This window comes from Capra hircus, chromosome 1 (genome assembly GCF_001704415.2).
Source record: "Capra hircus breed San Clemente chromosome 1, ASM170441v1, whole genome shotgun sequence".
In the NCBI taxonomy this organism is placed as follows: Eukaryota; Metazoa; Chordata; class Mammalia; order Artiodactyla; family Bovidae; genus Capra; species Capra hircus.
In genome coordinates this window covers 64,637,948-64,656,410 of record NC_030808.1, presented here as the reverse complement: position 1 = coordinate 64,656,410, position 18,463 = coordinate 64,637,948, and the positions used below count along the sequence as shown (strand labels likewise).

Genomic DNA, 18,463 nt, shown 5'->3' with positions numbered 1-18,463 from the left:
GTGTAGATTCTATCAGATTTTCTGCATAGATGACCATATCTTATATAAAAGACATTTACTTTCCAATCTCTATGATGGCACTGACTAGAAACACTAGTACGATGTTTAATAAAAGTGCCTTGAGTTGTTCTTGATCATATTGGGGAAACATTCATCTTAGTCAAAACGAATGTTAATTTTGTTTTATCATAATGTTAGCTTTATGTTAGATGTTAGCTGTAGTTTTGTTGTAATGCCCTTTATCTAATGGGGAAGTTCTCCTCAAATTCCTATTTTATTGAGTTTCTATAAAGAATTAATGTTAGATTTTGTCAAATGTGTTTTTTGTATCTATTAACCATATGTTTTTTCCTTTGCTCATATGGTGAATTATATTAAATAATTTTAGGATCTCAAACCAATCTTGCATCCCTGAAACAAGCTCCACTTGGTCATTATGAATTATCCTTTTACATTGTTAGATTCAGTTTCATAAAATTCTATTTATAATATTTATATTCATTTCTTAAGATATGTTGCTCTGTAGCTTTCTTTTCTTATAAAATCTTCACCTGATTTTGGTAAGAATATTTGTAGAATAAATTGGAGAGTATTCCCTCCAATTCAATTTCTGGAAGAGATTGTATATAATTATATAATTGGCATTTACTTATAGCAAAAGTATTTTACAGTGGTATGCTTCCATTTCCCCATCTTCCAATCTTTGTGTTGTTTTTACTTTTACATATGTTACAAGCCCCATACAATTGTTATTAATTTTTGTTTAAATAATCCATTACATTTTAAGGATATTTAAATAGTAAATATCAGTCATATATTTTTCTATGAAGTTAACATTTCCCGAGCTCTTGATTTCCTTGTATAGATACCTATATTCATCTGATATTTTTTCCTTTTATTTCAAAGTTATCTCACATTCAGGTGTGCTAATGCTGAATTCTTTCAGCTTTAATCTGAAAAAGTTCCTTATTTCACCTTTGTTTTTGAAAGATACTTTTTCTGAGTATAAGATTCTAGGTTGAATTTTTTTTTCTTGAGTACTTTTGAAGATTTCCACTGTTTTCTCACTTGACCTTGTGTCTGATGAGAAATCTGATGTCTTCCTTATTTTTTTCTTCTATACATGCTGTGTCATTTTTTGCTGGTTGATTTGAAATTTTTCTCCTTATCACTAGTTTGGAGCATTTTAATTCAGCAACTGATTTGATTTTTTTATAAACACCATGAATCATGTAACTAGTTGTGCTTCCTTCTTTTCATTGGTTGTCAAAAATGCAGAATTGCGTTTCTGCCCCAGTTCTTGAATGCTATGTGCTCTCCTCACCAGAGCATTAGTCATAATTCTCCTTATTATCTATTTTCCCTAATATTTTTCATCCTATTGCTATATACATTTTTAAAATTTTATTTTTCTAACCACAAAAATAACACAGTCTCTTTGTATTAAATAAAATGATTCACATATGTTTGAAGGAAATGCTAGTAGTCTCTCCTCCACCACCATCATCTCTCAATCTGACCCTCCATGTTAATGGTTGTTCAGTTTTATATGAAAGTTTCCACATCTCTCTATGTGCTCGTATAAACATATTTAGAAATAATAGCGTATTTATTTTATAATATTCCTTGAATCCTTTGTGGGAAAGTCAGGATATGGAAAGGGCAAAGAAATGAAAACGATGATATGAACATAGAATCACTGAGTACGTTTCATGTCTGTATTGTCTTTGATGGCTGGCTTTGAAGTCCATTTGGAAGATTAACCCAGGAGCCTTTAGCTCAGAGCACATAGAACACTCTAGACTCCATGTTGTATAGCCAGTGAGCAAAGGAAAGTTATGACCTTAACTCTTTTGCAGATAATCAAAGACCTGCAGCTTCTGGGGTTGGTGGCAGCCCTGGTGATAGCTGATGTGATCCTGCTCATGACTTGGGTGCTGACTGATCCCATCCAGTGTCTCCAGATTCTCAGTGTCAGTATGACGGTGAGAGACCCAATCCCTGGAGAATCTAGTTCCCGAACTGGAGGGACTGGCTTCTGTGAGTACGCAGAGGTCATTCTCCCAGGATCATTTACTGTGTGGACATCCTCCCAACAAGAAGATAAATGACCCCAAGAGGATGGCACGTCGGGAGCTGTGGCTGCCCTGAGCACCTGCCCCTTGTCTGCAGGGTCTGCCGCTGCTCCCGCTACGCCTCCCACCCCGAGTGTTCTGCGGCATCTGCTGAGATGCCAGCACACAGGAACCTGCCTGGCAGTTAACTCCATTTCCACATTATCAATAAGGAGAACTTATAGAGTTGCCTTACCCAATTGTTGAAAGGTAAAGGATTCTGAAGTGTTCTTTGGAGTCAGTCAACCCTGGTTCAAATCCCAGCTCTACCACTTACCAGCCATGTGACCTTGGGAAAGTTATTTAACCTCTCTAAGTCTCTATTTCCTCATAAGTAAAATGGAGATGATAATACTAATACTACCTATTTCATAGGGCTGTGATGAAGATTAAGTGAAACAGTACAGGTAAAGAATTCAGCTGTGCTCAGAACATAGGGTTCAATTAATAGGAAGCATTATGTCTCCAGCCTCACAAAGGGGCTGAGGAATACCGTGGGATCTTGACGTGCAGATTCAATATTGAAGTTTCAACTATTAACAAATAGCAGGAGCAGGACGTGAAATATTTGTAATTTTTCTGCACTGATTTGAATCACTGTGGTAGTAAAGCACATAAGAGGAGTGAGCCCTTCTGTCCCCAAGCATCCACATGTCAGCCCAACTTGGTTGTCTTTTCCTCTAATTCATAGTTACTCATTTAGATTCTAATGGAGTCACCTAAGTTAGTTTTGCAATGGTACTCCACTCTAGTACTCTTGCCTGGAGAATCCCATGGATGGAGGAGCCTGGTAGGCTACAGTCCATGGGATCGCTAAGAGTCGGACACGACTGAGCAACTTCACTTTCACTTTTCACTTTCATGCACTGGAGAAGGAAATGGCAACCCACTCCAGTGTTCTTGCCCGGAGAATCCCAGGGACAGAGGAGCCTGTTGGGCTGCCGTCTATGGGGTCGCACAGAGTCAGACACGACTGACGTGACTTAGCAGCTGCAGCAAGTTACTTTTTACATATTAAAGGAGCTGTAGAGGAGTTCACAATCTAGAATGTGTACAAAGATCGGCTGTGTATGTGTGTTCCAGAATGTGTACAAAGATCGGCTATGTAATTGTGGGTGCCCTCAGTCTTGACCCTGTGTCCCTCCTAGGTGACAGGGAGAGACGTGTCCTGCACTCTGACCAGCACACACTTCTGTGCTTCCCGGTACTCCGACGTCTGGATTGCTCTCATTTTGGGATGCAAGGTTGGTAACCTTATCTCCTTAGGATGCTATCTCTGTGTTACCAATAAGTGGATATGAAGAGGAATTACAGGAGTTAATGAGGGGATTCCTGCAAAGTCTGACTCAGTCCCTTCCTCGCTGACCCTGAACCTCATTTAACCTCTTTGAGCCTCAGTTCCCTCATATGTAAAACGAGGATGATGTACCATCATCTCAGAACGGTTGAGTTTTGAAAGGGTTGATGCATGTTGAGTTTTCAACCACTCCTGGCCCATAGTAAGAGCTTAATAAATGAGTAGATGTTTTATTATTATTCTTCCACTGCCTCCCCAACCCCTAACGGTTCTGAAAGCACAGTGCTTCTCTCGTTCTTCAAGACCCTGTGCAAGAGCACATCCTCCCTGGCACAGAAACTCAGCGCTTCCCCCATAGCAACTCCCTCTGCGACTCAACTTGATTTATTTCTCCAATGCCTTTTATGTAATCCCATTTCCATTTTATTTTATTGCAATATATTTCTATAGGACAAAGAAAGAAAGGAGAAAGAGTGCTGAGCATCAGGAAGCTGACTAAGCCAGGACCCCATGGGCTCCCTGGTCGACAAGCAGTTTCGGTGGAGGACCACAAATCTGCACATTAAGTCCCCCAACCCCCCACCTGAGCCTGCCAACTGCCCCCTACCCCACACTCCTCAGCAATGAGAGCAAATGACACAATTATCAGGTGTGAGTCACTCAAACACGAGTCCTGCACATATAGATGCTGTATTCATACCTCAGTATTTTTTTGTCAAGAATTTTAATAGAGTTAAAACATTTTAATAAAATCAGGTTGAACATTTCAAAACCGTAGAGTTAATTTTACTCATCTTTGATTAAATTGCTAATGATATAACTCTGCCAAATGCCACCTGATAGTGTCAGTTATCCAGAAGTCAGGCCTTTCTGGCCTGCTGACTGGTGTGTCCTCTAGTCATTGAAGATCTCAGGGTGGCCACGACTGGGCTTCTGGCCCCCTTTGGACACTGAGCATTTTGGGCACCCAGATGACATCTCTACTGAGCTGCCTCCTTCACAGCAGGCACAGCCAGTCCTCCAAGCAGTTGTCTTTGGGCCATCCCTACAGATGGAGGTGGTCAGATTGTGTGATTTCAGGGTCCCTGGCAGGTAGCCTGTTGATACCTGACCTTACTTTGATTATTAGTTCTCCCTCTAAATCCCCATCGTCCCCATCCACTTCCTCCCCCATGGCATCTTCACATTCTATATCATAAAACATGGATATTTGGGAACTTCCCTGGCAGTCCAGTGGTTAAGACTCTGAGCTCCCAATGTAGGGGGCACAAATTCAATCCCTAGTCAGGGAAGTAAGATTCTGCATGCCTCATGGCATGGCCAAAAAAACAAAAATAATACAACAACAAGAAAAACATGGGTATTTGTGTGCTTGCCTTAAATCTCCCAACCACACTGAACTTCTCAAAAGCTAGAACCATGACTTCCACTTGGCAACACCATTTCCCCCCCTACAGCTACCCCTAGCATGGGGCTTTGCTTCTAATCAAACAAATCTATATATTGACTCTATATATTACATATTATTGAATCTTTATGTCATATTATTGATTAAAGCTTTGATTTCTATTTAAATGTAGCTCCTTCTAGGAGAAGCAGCAGTTTAAGAAGCTGTGAGCCATTTTCTGTGTAGTATAAATGAGAAATCTGAGAGCAGGTTTACATTCATGACAAAGAAGAAAGAGTAGGGCCCTGGGCTCCTGGGGGCGGGGCAGGGAATGTCACAAAGAGGGTGAAGGGTATAGATGAGGCTGTTGCTGCCTGTGCCTGCCTCCCGGTCCTGTCCAGGTCCCAGCCAGCCTTTGTTCTCTTCTTTTTTCACTCTCCATCTCCCATAAACACCCACTGGCACAGCGCTGCTAGTAGCCTATAGAGATCCTTTGTGTAAATCAGAAAAAGGCATCCTTCTGGGCAGATGCAGTCTTGCAGGTGCAGGGCTTGGCAAGCAGATGGTGCCTTTGGGAAAATTAGAAAAAAGAGCCCCTTCCTTTGGTGCTGCCCCTGCCATGGCACATGCTTGACAAGTGGACCTGGAGGCTAGTTCAGCCTCTGCACGCCTCTCAGCTCCATGCAGTGCAGAACCACACAGTGGATGCAGCATGGTGCACCCACTGCCCTCCCAGTGCCTGGCAGCTGGTTCTGTGGGGCTCCTACCCACCTGTACCACCCTGTCTTATACCTCATCCTGGAAGAGTCCTGTCTGATAGTTGACTTGCTGACCTCCAATAAACTAATTCTCAGAGAAGGAGAGGAAAATGAAATTTATTAAGCACCAAGAGGTAGTGGTGGTGCTATTAAGCACTCCAAGAGTAGTCCCTCGTGTTATCTTAGTCAGTTCTCCTCATAGCAATGCTTTAAGGTAGTTATTATTATTCCATTTTTTACAGTTGAGGAAATCGGTCCCAATCCTATTGCTATTTGGCCCCAAGCCTGGTATTTCACGTCTCTGAACCTCTGAACTTCTTCTGTCTATCTCCAGGGTCTGCTGCTGCTATATGGGGCCTACCTGGCTGGCCTGACTGACCACGTCAGCTCTCCTCCTGTAAATCAGTCTTTAACCATCATGGTTGGGGTCAACCTCGTGGTACTGGCTGCTGGGCTGCTTTTTGTGGTCACCAGATACCTGTACTCCTGGCCCAACCTAGTTTTTGGACTCACGTCTGGAGGTATCTTTGTTTGCACAACCACAATCAACTGCTTCATCTTCATTCCCCAGGTATGCTTTAGGGAGAATTTGGAGGACCAGTTCACCCCATCATTCCAGAGACTTCACTGGGCATGACAAATTGTTTACTTTGTTTCCTAGTGAGAGTTTTTAGATGCTTTTGATTAAAGAGTCAAAGGGAAGGTGGGATCCTAGTGAGCTGGCTTCCTCTGTTCTTCCCTCCCCAGTGGGCAAGAAGGGTGGATCAAGGTAGCCAAGCAGTGGCACCATTTCCATGTGAGGGGCTGCCTCGCTGACTTGGTTTTCTACCCACCCTCCAGGCCACTTCATGCAGCCCCAGTCCTCCCTTCATCTTTACCACTGAGCCAAGCTAATGCCACCCTCCCTTCATCTTGATGATGTCATTTCCTATACTAGTTTGGAAATGAGGAACCTTTCCTTCTTTCCTGTTTGCAATTGCACATTCACCAAGAAAAGCACATTTGGATCTTTATGCAATTTAAAATGCTTTTTCTTTCATTTTATTAGAGGAAAATACAGAACATTCCTTTTCTTTTTACAGTAAGGAAAAATAAAAACTAAATTAAAAATGTGTTTCTTATTATGAGGATTAAGAAAAAAATCAAACAAGGGAAGAAGATAGAAGGAGAAATATCCAGAGCACAAAGAGAAAGAAAAGGAGTCAGAGAGAGAAAGATGAAGGAATCCATAGGCTGTGAAAGGACAGTGATGTTAAATTACTCATGTTATGCCCCAGGGTTCCACTGAGCCATGTTCATCCACATCAATGAACTTGGCATTAGGTACTTTTCCTGTGTCCCTTCTGGTTCTCTTTATCTTCCTCCTGAGGCCTCCTTCATCCCACAACTCCTTCAGGATCCCATCCTGATGCCCTTTGCGGCTTCCAGTTGTCCATGAATGACTTCTCCATGAGGGAGCTAACCGGTAATGAAAGTGTTGGCTGATGCAGGGTTACAGTGTCTTTATAAAAGGGAAGCATGCACTTTGAGACATGATAATGTGAAACAGGCAGAGGCCCTTTGCTCTTCTTCCTTTTCATAAATTCTCATTAAAATACTCAAGAGAATAAACAAATACAGAAAAATCTGTAGCAGTAGCACCAAAAATCAAGGATGGGCATTGCTTCCGAGCAAGAAACTGGAGGAACTTTTGCTGAATCTTAATGTTATCAGAACTAGACTGAAGGAACCTATTGAGACCTGGGTCTTATTTGTCTGGGATGTAGCAGAAAAGGGCTATGAAAAGCCAGGGCTGTTCCTTCTTGTGATATGGGTAAAAGAGTGGGGAGACTTTTAGAAAGCCTATCCCTTAGGCCCTCAGGTCAACATTGTTGATGGGTAACCCATCCATCCATTGCCAAACCCTTTCTTCCTTGATCACCTATACTCAATAGGCTGAAACAGCTAAACACTTATTTTGCCAGCCTCCCTTATAGCTAGGTATGCCCATGCAACACAGTTTTGAACACTAAAGATTTTCTGGGAGGTTTCTGAGAAAGATTTTGCTTTCCTAAAAAAGCTATGGGTGTTGAAGCATCACCTCTCTTCTGCCTTCTTCGTACCTTGAATGTTTGTGATGCTTGGCGCTATGGCAGCCATCTGGTGATAATGAGGGAAAAGCCAAGAGAATGTATTAGTATACCAGAAAACTATAGCTCTCTCCATGTAAGACTGTAAGGGGGAAAAAATCTATGAAGAGATTCTGCAGTTCACAAAAAGAGGACCACAAATTTCTGAAGATTTAGAGAAGCTGCATTCCTCTGAAGTAAAATAGAAAGCTTTTAGAGGGTATCTGATTAGTCTTGTCAGTAAGATTCAAAGAATATTGTCTGTCTTTGACAAAGCAAACCATCATGAAAAGGACATAATCTTAGATCATGAAATATTAAATAAGGATGAAAAGGATTGTGTTGAATTAAAAGCCCCACTAGAAGCACTGAATAGGCAATAGGGCACGGCAAAATAATGAATTAGTGGCTTAACTTAAGGAAACAAAAAACAAGGACACAGGAAAAAAATGAGAGACTAGATAAGAAAATATGGAGAGCAGATCTAGAAATATGATTTAGAGCTACTAGGAGTCTCTGAAAGAGAACAAGATAATTTAGAGCAGAAGTAATCACCAGGGAACTATTAGAGAAAAGCCTTCCTGTTCTAAAACAAAACCTGTATCTGAAAACTGAGTGAATCAGTAACCTCCCTAATGAGGCCCTACTTAGGTTTCTCTTCACACTCGCCTCTGCTCCTCTTGCATCCTAAGCCTCAGACACAGATTTCCACCTTCCTCGGTGTTTAAATCTTCAACCCCTAGGAACACAGTAGTATAGAGGTGCACTTCAGTCTCATACACAGACATAAAAATGTAGGATGAAGTTCAGCTTGGAACTGGACTTCCAGGTTTAAACTAAGAGCAAGCGCTTGATTTGTTGAAGTGGGAGTGGAAATGGAATTATTGGGGCAGGTGAACCGTGTTGGCCTTTCTCTTTCCTTCTCTATCTCAGTCCTTCTCACTGTCTTGAGCTTCCTTTCTTATACTCTATCTTTTCTACTTTCTCTCTCATGCTTTTTCCTCCTCTTGAACTGAGCATGATCTGAAACTAGAAAATACATTTTATAGTCTACTGTATTTTAGGTTTAGGACATAAATTGTTTCTCAAAATATAAAAGTAATGAGGTTTTTCAGGATTTTCCTGTGCCCTGAATTGATTTTCCCCTCTGACTTGGTGGGGGCTTCCCTGATAGCTCAGTTGGTAAAGAATCTGCTTGCAATGCAGGAGACCCCGGTTTGATTCCTGGGTTGGGAAGATCCACTGGAGAAGGGAAAGGCTACCCACTCCAGTATTCTTGGGCTTCCCTTGTGGCTCAGCTGCTAAAGAATCCGCCTGCAATGAGGGAGACCTGGGTTCGATCCCTGGGTTGGGAAGATCCCCTGGAGAAGGGAAAGGCTACCCACTCCAGTATTCTGGCCTAGAGAATTCCATGAACTGTATAGTCCACGGGGTCACAAAGAGTCGGACACGACTGAGTGACTTTCACTTTACTTCACTTCTGACTTGGTGGCCTTTGCTTGAAGATTCTACCTGTGAGACCTGAAACTGGATATTCCCAGGACCGTAGGACAGCTGAGCAAATTTGAAGTGTTCAAGGAGAGCCATGTGGGATGCAGAGGGAGGGAGTAGGAAAGCTTCCTCCTTGCTCCTGAGCCTTGAGCCTGGACTGTGATGGGATATATACCAGATGCAGACTGTGAACCAGGCAAATCAAAATGATTGGCCTGGAAGAAATACCCCATAAAAGTAACTCAAACTGCCATGAGGGTGCAACTCAGGGACTCTCCTTCTGAGTCTGCCTGTGTCTCTATCCGCATGTACTGTACTCTTTTTCCCTTAATAAATACTTCACTTACTTCACTACTTTCTGTCTTTGTGGAAATTCTTTTCTGCAAAGCTGAAGGGCCAGGGCCCTTGTCACTGACTGCTGATCTAGTGGCTAGGATCTGGTGCTTCACCACTGCAGTCCAGCCTCAGTCTCTGGCTGGGAGCCCAAGCTCTGCTCCAAGCCATTGCAGGCCAAGGCCACCTGAGATCAGGATTTATGAGGGCAGAGGCACAGGCTCCTCAAGGGCAGATAGGTGGTGCTAGAAAGCTGGATGACGTGACTGAAGAGGCAAGTGGACCAAGTAGCATTCTCCACAGGCCCTCAGGAAATGCCTAAGTGTTTATGCTAAACGCTGAGGTCATCACCAGCGGTGAGCCAGTCTCTGCTTTTGTGACTTAAACAGTGACCCATCCTTCCAACCACTCCTGTCCCCTCCCTCCACCTTTTGAGAGGCAGGCGGGTCCTGAGATAGGACATTATTTTATCTTCTAGACCCACAGAGTGTTTCATCTGCTCCTCCAGGAAGTTACTCAAAACTTTCTACTCTGCCTTACAGTCTTCTGTAAATGTCTCAGCACCCTTAGCAGACAGATGAGCTTTTTAAAGGAGAGCTGCCTTCATTTGTTCACATACCTGTCCATCCATGTATTAACTGTTGGGAACATGCAATTAAACATGGCCTCAGTCTAGGTCTAGTTGGGAGCAGATGTGAAATGATTAATAACACCTGAGTTAAGTGTTTAAGGATGTTACTCGATGCCAAGGAACGGGTGCCCCAGCCTGTCTTGAGAACTCGGTGACACCACCTCAGAAAATGATGTGCTTGGGCCTCTTGAAGGAGGAGTCAGAGTTCACAGAGCAGACTGGGGAAGGGTAGTGGGTGGCACTTCCAAGGAGGAAACCCTGTGACAGAGGCAGCAAGGTGTAAGAGAGAAGAGGTGTTTGGAATACCACGAGTCTTTGCTCTTTTCAAAGCACAAATTCAAACAAGGGTAAAGTGGCAAGAAGTGAGAGAGGCACATGAGGTGAATGTCCAAAGGCCTGGGTGCACCCAGTTAAAGACCTGAGGCTTAATCCCACTATTTTGGTTTCCTATTGCTGTTATAACAAACTCCTACAAACTGAGGGCCTTAAGCAATACATATTTAATATCTGATAGTTCTGGTGGTCAGAGATCTGACATGGGTCTTATTTGGCTGAAATCAAAGTGCTAGTGGGTCTGCATGGCTTCTAGAGGCTTTGGGGGAGAATCTGTTTCCAGGCCTTTTCCTGCGTTCTTCAACTCGCAGCTCTTCCCTTCGTCTTCAGAGCCACAGCACAGCAAATTTAAGTCTTTCTGTTGTCACATCTCCCCTTCTGCCTCCCTCTTGTAAGGACTTTTGTGATTACATTGGGCCCACCTGGATGATCCGGAATCTCATCTCACAATTTTAAACTCAATAACACTTGCAAAATTCCTTTTTCCATGTAATATAACATATTCACAAGTGCCTGGGATTGGAAGGGAAACATCTTTGAGGAGCCATTTTCTTCCTACCACACCCACAGAGCCCTGATGCTGAAAAACAAGACTGCCTGTCCTGAAGGAAGGACCATGGAGAGGTCCTGAAATTGTGACCTAAGGGTCATTTATAGCCATACTTCAGAAATCCTCAGGTCTTAAGGACTAGGACCTTCACAAATGGGGGATTAAGGGGGATGAGATTGGAGGGGCAGGGGCCTTTAGTCAGGGGCACCCTGACTTTACCCAGCCAGCTTATGGTGTTCAGTTCAGTCACTCAGTCGTGTCCAACTCTTTGCAACCCCATGAACCGCAGCACACCAGGCCTCCCTGTCCATCACCAACTCCCTGAGTTTACCCAAACCCATGTCCATCGAATTGGTGATGCCATCCAACCATCTCATCCTCTATCGTCCCCTTCTCCTCCTGCCCTCAATCTTTCCCAACATCAGGGTCTTTTCAAATGAGTCAGCCCTTCGCATCAGGTGGCCACAGTATTGGGAGTTTCAGCTTCAACATCAGTCCTTCCAATGAACACCCAGGACTGATCTCCTTTAGGGTAGACATAACAAAAGTCTTGGAAGCATCCTTACACAAATGTTGAGCAGCTCCTCCAGCAGCTCTGCAGGGAAGGCTTGGGCTGGAGGTGCTGGGGGGAGAGAAGGGAAAAGCTAGGGAGATGAGGGGCCCTGAGGGACCACAGAGATACTGTGACACTGCCAGGGCCAGTGCTAGGAGAGCAGCGCTGGAGGTCAGTGCCACTCACCCACAGCCGTAGAGTGGCCCTGCAGTGCTGGGCTCCAGTAACTCCTGAGCTGAGTGGTGAGGTGACAGTACCCTAGGAAGGGGGCCTTCAAGAAGGGCATCTGACAGGGCAGGTTCCTGGCCTGACCCAGCACAGGTCACATAGACTCCCGACACCATGAAGGACTCGTGCTGAGTTAACAGGGGACCCAAGAGGACTTATGGAGAACATGGTATTTAAATTGATGGTGAGATTTAGAATCTGAGACATGAAACTTACCTACCTTCCAAAGCCAGAGCTCAGCAAATGTCTGATGAGAGAGCAAAGACATCCCAGGATCCCTGGGAGGCACCCTGCAGACCCCTCAGCATCATTTCTAGAGCTAACGTGCCAAAGTGTCCAGAGCCCATCACTGGGGCTCTTCATTATGAGAATTCCTAGGGGAAAAGGAGATGCCTCCAGCCCTGTGTCCTCCCCTGGCATCATGTCACTGGCATTCCCCAGGAGTGTCTCAGAGGCTCAGAAGCATAGCCCTCTTAGCAAATGTCCTCTGTTCAGCCCCATGCCTGTTAAACTAAACCAACCTGTGCATCCATAGACCAGTTCTGAAAACCAGTATCTTCTGAAAAACATTCCCCAGGACCCTCACAGTTGATTATCTGTCTTCCTCAGCTGCATTGAGAATGTGCAATGTGGCACAGCAACCTGGTTACAGCCATGACTGCTACTAAGTGTCGCCATGTGGACCTAAACAAGTCAAACTCCTTCTGAGTCTTTCTTGATTTGTCAAGGAAAAAAGATGGTCAGATCACAGACCTAATGTTCTGTCATTTTTATTGATTTTTACTGACATTTGTGGTTTTCTCTTTGTGTGAGCTTTGATTACTGATTTGGGTTAGAAGTCCTCTAGAGGGAACTAGTGGAGAAGGAAATGGCAACCCACTCCAGTATTCTTGCCTGGAGAATCCCAGGGACAGAGGAGCCTGGTGGGCTGCTGTCTGTGGGGTCGCACAGAGTCGGACACGACTGAAGCGACTTAGCAGCTGCAGCAGCAGAGGGAACTGGGCTTTCAGTGGCAGTAAGCACAGTCACTCAACAAATAAGAATAATGAAGAACAGCTACATACAGCTAAAACCAGCTTCATTTGAAACCTATGGTGTTTAGCTTGAACTTTGGCTTAAGAATGTGGCCCCAGAAGTATGTCTCAGCCCTGGTTTTCTCTGACAGTCCAGCAGTGGGTCAGTTGATGGGTCCAGCAGAGATTGTTCTGTTTCATCAACCTGTCATCATCTTCCTTTGGCGTTTTTTAAACACTATATCCTTAACATTCTCTACACCTTCTGTTACTGCTGTTTGTGAACTTTCCAAAGTACAGTCTGAGGAGAGAATAATTTGTCCATTTGTGTGTCTGTGATACTGTCATTCCTTGGTGTTTTTGAGAAAGAGTAAGAGAATGTTTCTGGGTGTGTAATTAAATAAATAACGTGTTCTTTTCTCTAACAGCTGAAGCAATGGAAGGCATTTGAAGACGAAAACCAAACAATCAGACGCATGGCCAAATATTTCAGCACTCCCAGCAAAAGCTTGCACACCCAGTATGGTGAGGAGCAGAATTGCCACATTAGAGGAGAGAAAAACTCCATGGAGAGACTCCTCACAGAAGTAAGCCAGACCTCTGCCTGATGGCTTCTCTAGAAAGAACTCCAGTCATGCATTGGTGGGCCCCCGTTGCCTCATTGCTAACATTCCATCTCTTTCCATTTCTCCACTTCCTGGCCATCCTGGTCTCCCTTCAGGTCAATTCAGTTGCTCAGTCATGTCTGACTCTTTGCGACCCCATGGACTGCAGGATGCCAGGCCTCCCTGTCCGTCACCAAGTCCCGGAGCTTGTTCAAACTCATGTCCATCGAGTTGGTGATGCCATCCAACCATCTCATCCTCTGTTGTCCCCTTCTCCTCCCTCCTTCAATCTTTCCCAGAATCAGAGTCTTTTCAAATGAGTCAGTTCTTCACATCAGGTGGCCAAAGTATTGGAGTTTCAGCTTCAGCATCAGTCCTTCCAATGAATATTCAGGACCGATTTCCTTTAGGTTGGACTGATTGGATCTCCTTGCAGTCCAAGGGACTCTCAAGAATCCTCTCCAACACCATAGTTCAAAAGCAGCAATTTTTTGTCGCTCAGCTTTCTTTATAGTCCAACTCTCGCATCCATACATGACCACTGGAAAACCATAGCCTTGACTAGACAGACCTTTGTTGGCAAAGTAATGTCTCTGCTTTTTAATATGCTGTCTAGGTTGGTCATAGCTTTCTTTCCAAGGAGCAAGTGTCTTTTAATTTCATGGCTGCAGTCACCATCTGCAGTGATTTTGGAGCCCCAAGAAATAAAGTCTCTCACTGTTTCCATTGTTTCCCCATCTATTTACCATGAAGTGATGGGACCAGATGCCATGATCTTCATTTCCTGAATGTTGACTTTTCAGCCAACTTTTTCACTCTTTTCTTTCATTTTCATCAAGAGACTCTTTAGTTCTTCTTCACTTTCTGCATAAGGGTGGTGTAATCTGCATATCTGAGGTTATTGATATTTCTCCCAGCAATCTTGATTCCAGCTTGTGCTTCATCCAGCCCGGCATTTCTCATGATGTACTCTGCATATAAGTTAAATAAGCCAGGTGACAATGTACAGCCTTGACGTATTCCTTTCCCAATTTGGAACCAGTCTGAAGTTCCATGTCCAGTTCTAACTGCTGCTTCTTGACCAGCATACAAATTTCTCAGGAGGCACGTCAGGTGGTCTGGTATTCCCATCTCCTGAAAAATTTTCCACAGTTTGTTATGATCTACACTGTCAAAGGCTTTGACATAATCAATAAAGCAGAAGTAGGTGTTTTTCTGGAATTCTTTTCCTTTTTGTATGATCCAACGGATGTTGGCAATTTGATCTCTGGTTCCTCTGCCTTTTCTAAATCCAGCTTGAACTTTCTGGAAGTTCACAGTTCACATTCTATTGAAGCCTGGCTTGGAGAATTTTCAGCATTAATTTGCTAGTGTGTGAGATGAGTGCAATTGTATGGTAGTTTGAACATTCTTTGGCATTGCCTTTCTTAGGGATTGGAATGAAAACTGACCTTTTCCAGTCCTGTGGCCACTGCTGAGTTTTCCAAATTTGCTGGCATATTGAATGCAGCACTTTAACAGCATCATCTTTAGGATTTGAAATAGCTCAACTGGAATTCCATCACCTCCACTAGCTTTGGTCATAGTGATGCTTCCTAAGTCCCACTTGACATCACATTCCAGGATATCTGGCTCAAGGTGAGTGATCACACCATTATGGTTATCTGGGTCATGAAGATCTTTTTTGTATAGTTCTTTTGTGTATTCTTGCCACCTCTTCTTAAACTTTTCTGCTTTTGTTAGGTCCATACCATTTCTGTCCTTTATTGTGCCCATCTTTGCATGAAATGTTCCCTTGGTATCTCTCATTTTCTTCAAGAGATCTTTAGTTTTTCCCATTCTATTGGTCTCTATTTCTTTGCACTGATCACTGAGGAAGGCTTTCTTATCTCTCCTTGCTATCCTTTGAAACTCTGTATTCAAATGGGTATATCTTTCCTTTTCTCCTTTGCCTTTCGCTTCTCTCCTTTTCTCAGCTATTTAAAAGGCCTCGTCAGACAACCATTTTGCCTTTTTGCATTTCTTTTTCTTGGGATTGGTCTTGATCCCTGCCTCCTGTACAATGTCACAAGCCTCTGTCCATAGTTCTTCAGGCACTCTATAAGATCTAATCCCTTGAATCTACTTGTCACTTTCACTGTATAATCATAAGAGATTTGATTTAGATCATACCTGAATGGTCTATGGTTTTCCCTACTTTCTTCAATTTAAGTCTGAACTTGGCAGTAAGGAGTTCATGATCTGAGCCACAGTCAGCTCCCAGTCTTGTTTTTGCTGGCTGTATAGAGCTTCTCCATCTTTGGCTGCAAAGAATATAATCAATATGATTTCGATATTGACCATCTGGTGATGTCCACGTGTAGAGTCTTCTCTTGTGTTGTTGGAAGAGGGTGTTTGCTATGGCCAGTGCGTTCTCTTGGCAAAACTCTGTTAGCCTTTGACCTACTCCGTTTTGTACTCAGCTTCTTCTGCATTACTGGTTGGAGCATAGACTTGGATTACTGTGATATTGAATGGTTTGCCTTGGAAACAAACAGAGATCATTCTGTTATTTTTGAGATTGCATCCAAGTACTGTAGTTCAGACTCTTTTGTTGACTATGAAGGCTACTCCATTTCTTCTAAGGGATTCCTGCCCGCAGTAGTAGATATAACGGTCATCTGAGTTAAATTCACCCATTCCAGTCCATCTTAGTTCGCTGATTCCTAAAATGTCAATGTTCACTCTTGCCATCTCTTGTTTGACTACTTCCAGTTTACCTTGAACTATGGACAGAGGCTTGTGACATTGTACAGGAGGCAGGGATCAAGACCATTCCCAAGAAAAAGAAATGCAAAAAGGCAAAATGGTTGTCTGACGAGGCCTTTTAAATAGCTGAGAAAAAAAGAGAAGCAAAAGGCAAAGGAGAAAAGGAAAGATATACCCATTTGAATACAGAGTTTCAATATTCAATATTGTTCTTTACAGCATTGGATTTTACTTCTATCACCAGTCACATCCACAACTGGGTATTTTTTTGCTTTGGCTCCGTCTCTTCATTCTTTCTGGAGTTAATTCTCCACTGTTCTCCAGTAGCATATTGGGCACCTACCGACGTGGGGAGTTTATCTTTCAGTGCCCTATCTTTTTGCCTTTTCATACTGTTCATAGGGTTCTCAAGGCAAGAATACTGAAGTGGTTTGCCATTCCCTTTTCCTGTGGACCACGTTTTATCAGAACTCTCCACCATGACCTGCCCATCTTGGGTGGCCCTACAAGGCATGGCTCATAGTTTCATTGAGTTAGACAAGGCTGTGGTCCATGTGGTCAGTTTGATTAGTTTCCTGTGATTGTGGTTTTCATTCTGTCTGCCCTCTGATGGATTAGGATAAGAGGCTTATGGAAGCTTCCTGATGGGAGAGACTAACTGAGGGGGAAGCTGGGTCTTGTTCTGATGGGCAGGGCCATGCTCCTTAAATCTTTAATCCAATTTTCTGTTGATGGTGGGGCTGTGTTCCCTCTCTGTTTGACCTGAGGCCAAACTATGGTGGAGGTAATGAAGATAATGGCGACTTTCTTCAAAAGGCCCCACTGCACTCAGTGCTCCTGACCCTGCAGCAGGCCACCACCAACCCATGCCTCTGCTGGAGACTCCTGGACACTCACGGGCAAGTCTCATTAGTCTCTTGTGGGGTCACTGCTCCTTTCTCCTGGGTCCTGGTGCTCACAAGTTTTCCCTTCAGTTCAGTCGCTCAGTCATGTCTGACTCTTTGTGACCCCATGGACTGCAGCACACCAGGCCTCCCTGTCCATCACCAACCCCTGGAATTTACTGAAACTTATGTCCATAGAGTCGGTGACGCCATCCAACCATCTTATCTTTGGTCGTCCCCTTCTCCTGCCCTCAGCCTTTCCCAGCATCGGGGTCTTTTCAAATGAGTCAGCTCTTCGCATCAGATGGCCAAAGTATTGGAGTTTCAGCTTCAAAATCAGTCCTTCCAATGAACATTCAGGACTGATTTCCTTTAGGATGGACTGGTTGGATCTCCTTGGAGTCCAAGGGACTCTCAAGAGTCTTCTCCAACACCACAGTTCAAAAGCATCAATTCTTCGGCACTCAGCTTTCTTCACAGTCCAATTCTCACATCCAATACATGACCACTGGAAAAACCATAGCCTTGAATAGATGGACCTTTGTTGGCAAAGTAATGTCTCTGCTTTTCAATATGCTATCTAGGTTGGTCATAACTTTTCTTCCAAGGAGTAAGTGTCTTTTAATTTCATGGCTGCAGTGATTTTGGAGCCCAAAAAAATAAAGTCTGACACTGTTTCCACTGTTTCCCCATCTATTTGCCATGAAGCGATGGGACCAGATGCCATGATCTTCGTTTTCTGAATGTTGAGCTTTAAGCCAACTTTTTCACTCTCCTCTTTCACTTTCATCAAGAGGCTTTTTAGTTCTTCTTCACTTTCTGCCATAAGGGTTGTGTCATCTGCATATTTGAGGTTATTGATATTTCTCCCAGCAGTCTTGATGCCAGCTTGTGCTTCTTCCAGCCCAGCGTTTCTCATGATGTACTCTGCATAGAAGTTAAATAAGCAGGGTGACAATATACAGCCTTGACGTACTCCTTTTCCTATTTGGAACCAGTCTGTTGTTCCGTGTCCAGTTCTAACTGTTGCTTCCTGACCTGCATATAGGTTTCTCAAGAGGCAGGTCAGGTGCTCTGGTATTTCCATTTCTCTCAGAATTTTCCACAGTTTATTGTGATCCATGCAGTCAAAGGCTTTGGCATAGTCAATAAAGCAGAAATAGATGTTTTTCTGGAACTCTCTGGCTTTTTTAGCAAGCAAAACCTCAGCGTTTCCCCAGCCACTGCTCCTGTTGCTGACCCTCACCCACTTCATTCATTCATTGGACAGATGTGTGCCAGGCATTGTGCTAAGTGCTGAGGAACAAAAGAGTCTCTACCTTCATGAAGCTCATGGTGTAGTGGAGGAAATAGAGACTGATCAAGTAGCCATACAGTTATAAATGGTGATAAGAATTATGAAGGCAAGAAACAGAGAGGGGAGAAAGAGT

General features: G+C 43.6%; 1 protein-coding gene across 1 annotated transcript in view; it reads left to right on the top strand.

Moving 5' to 3' along the window:
- GPR156 (G protein-coupled receptor 156) overlaps positions 1-18,463 on the top strand; it is an 83,898-nt gene that overhangs the window by 56,824 nt on the left and 8,611 nt on the right. The window contains exons 5-8 of the mRNA XM_018043285.1: positions 1,860-1,985; positions 3,263-3,358; positions 5,891-6,127; positions 13,225-13,383. Coding sequence (XP_017898774.1) covers positions 1,860-1,985; positions 3,263-3,358; positions 5,891-6,127; positions 13,225-13,383 — 618 coding nt within the window. The remainder of the gene's footprint in view (positions 1-1,859; positions 1,986-3,262; positions 3,359-5,890; positions 6,128-13,224; positions 13,384-18,463) is intronic.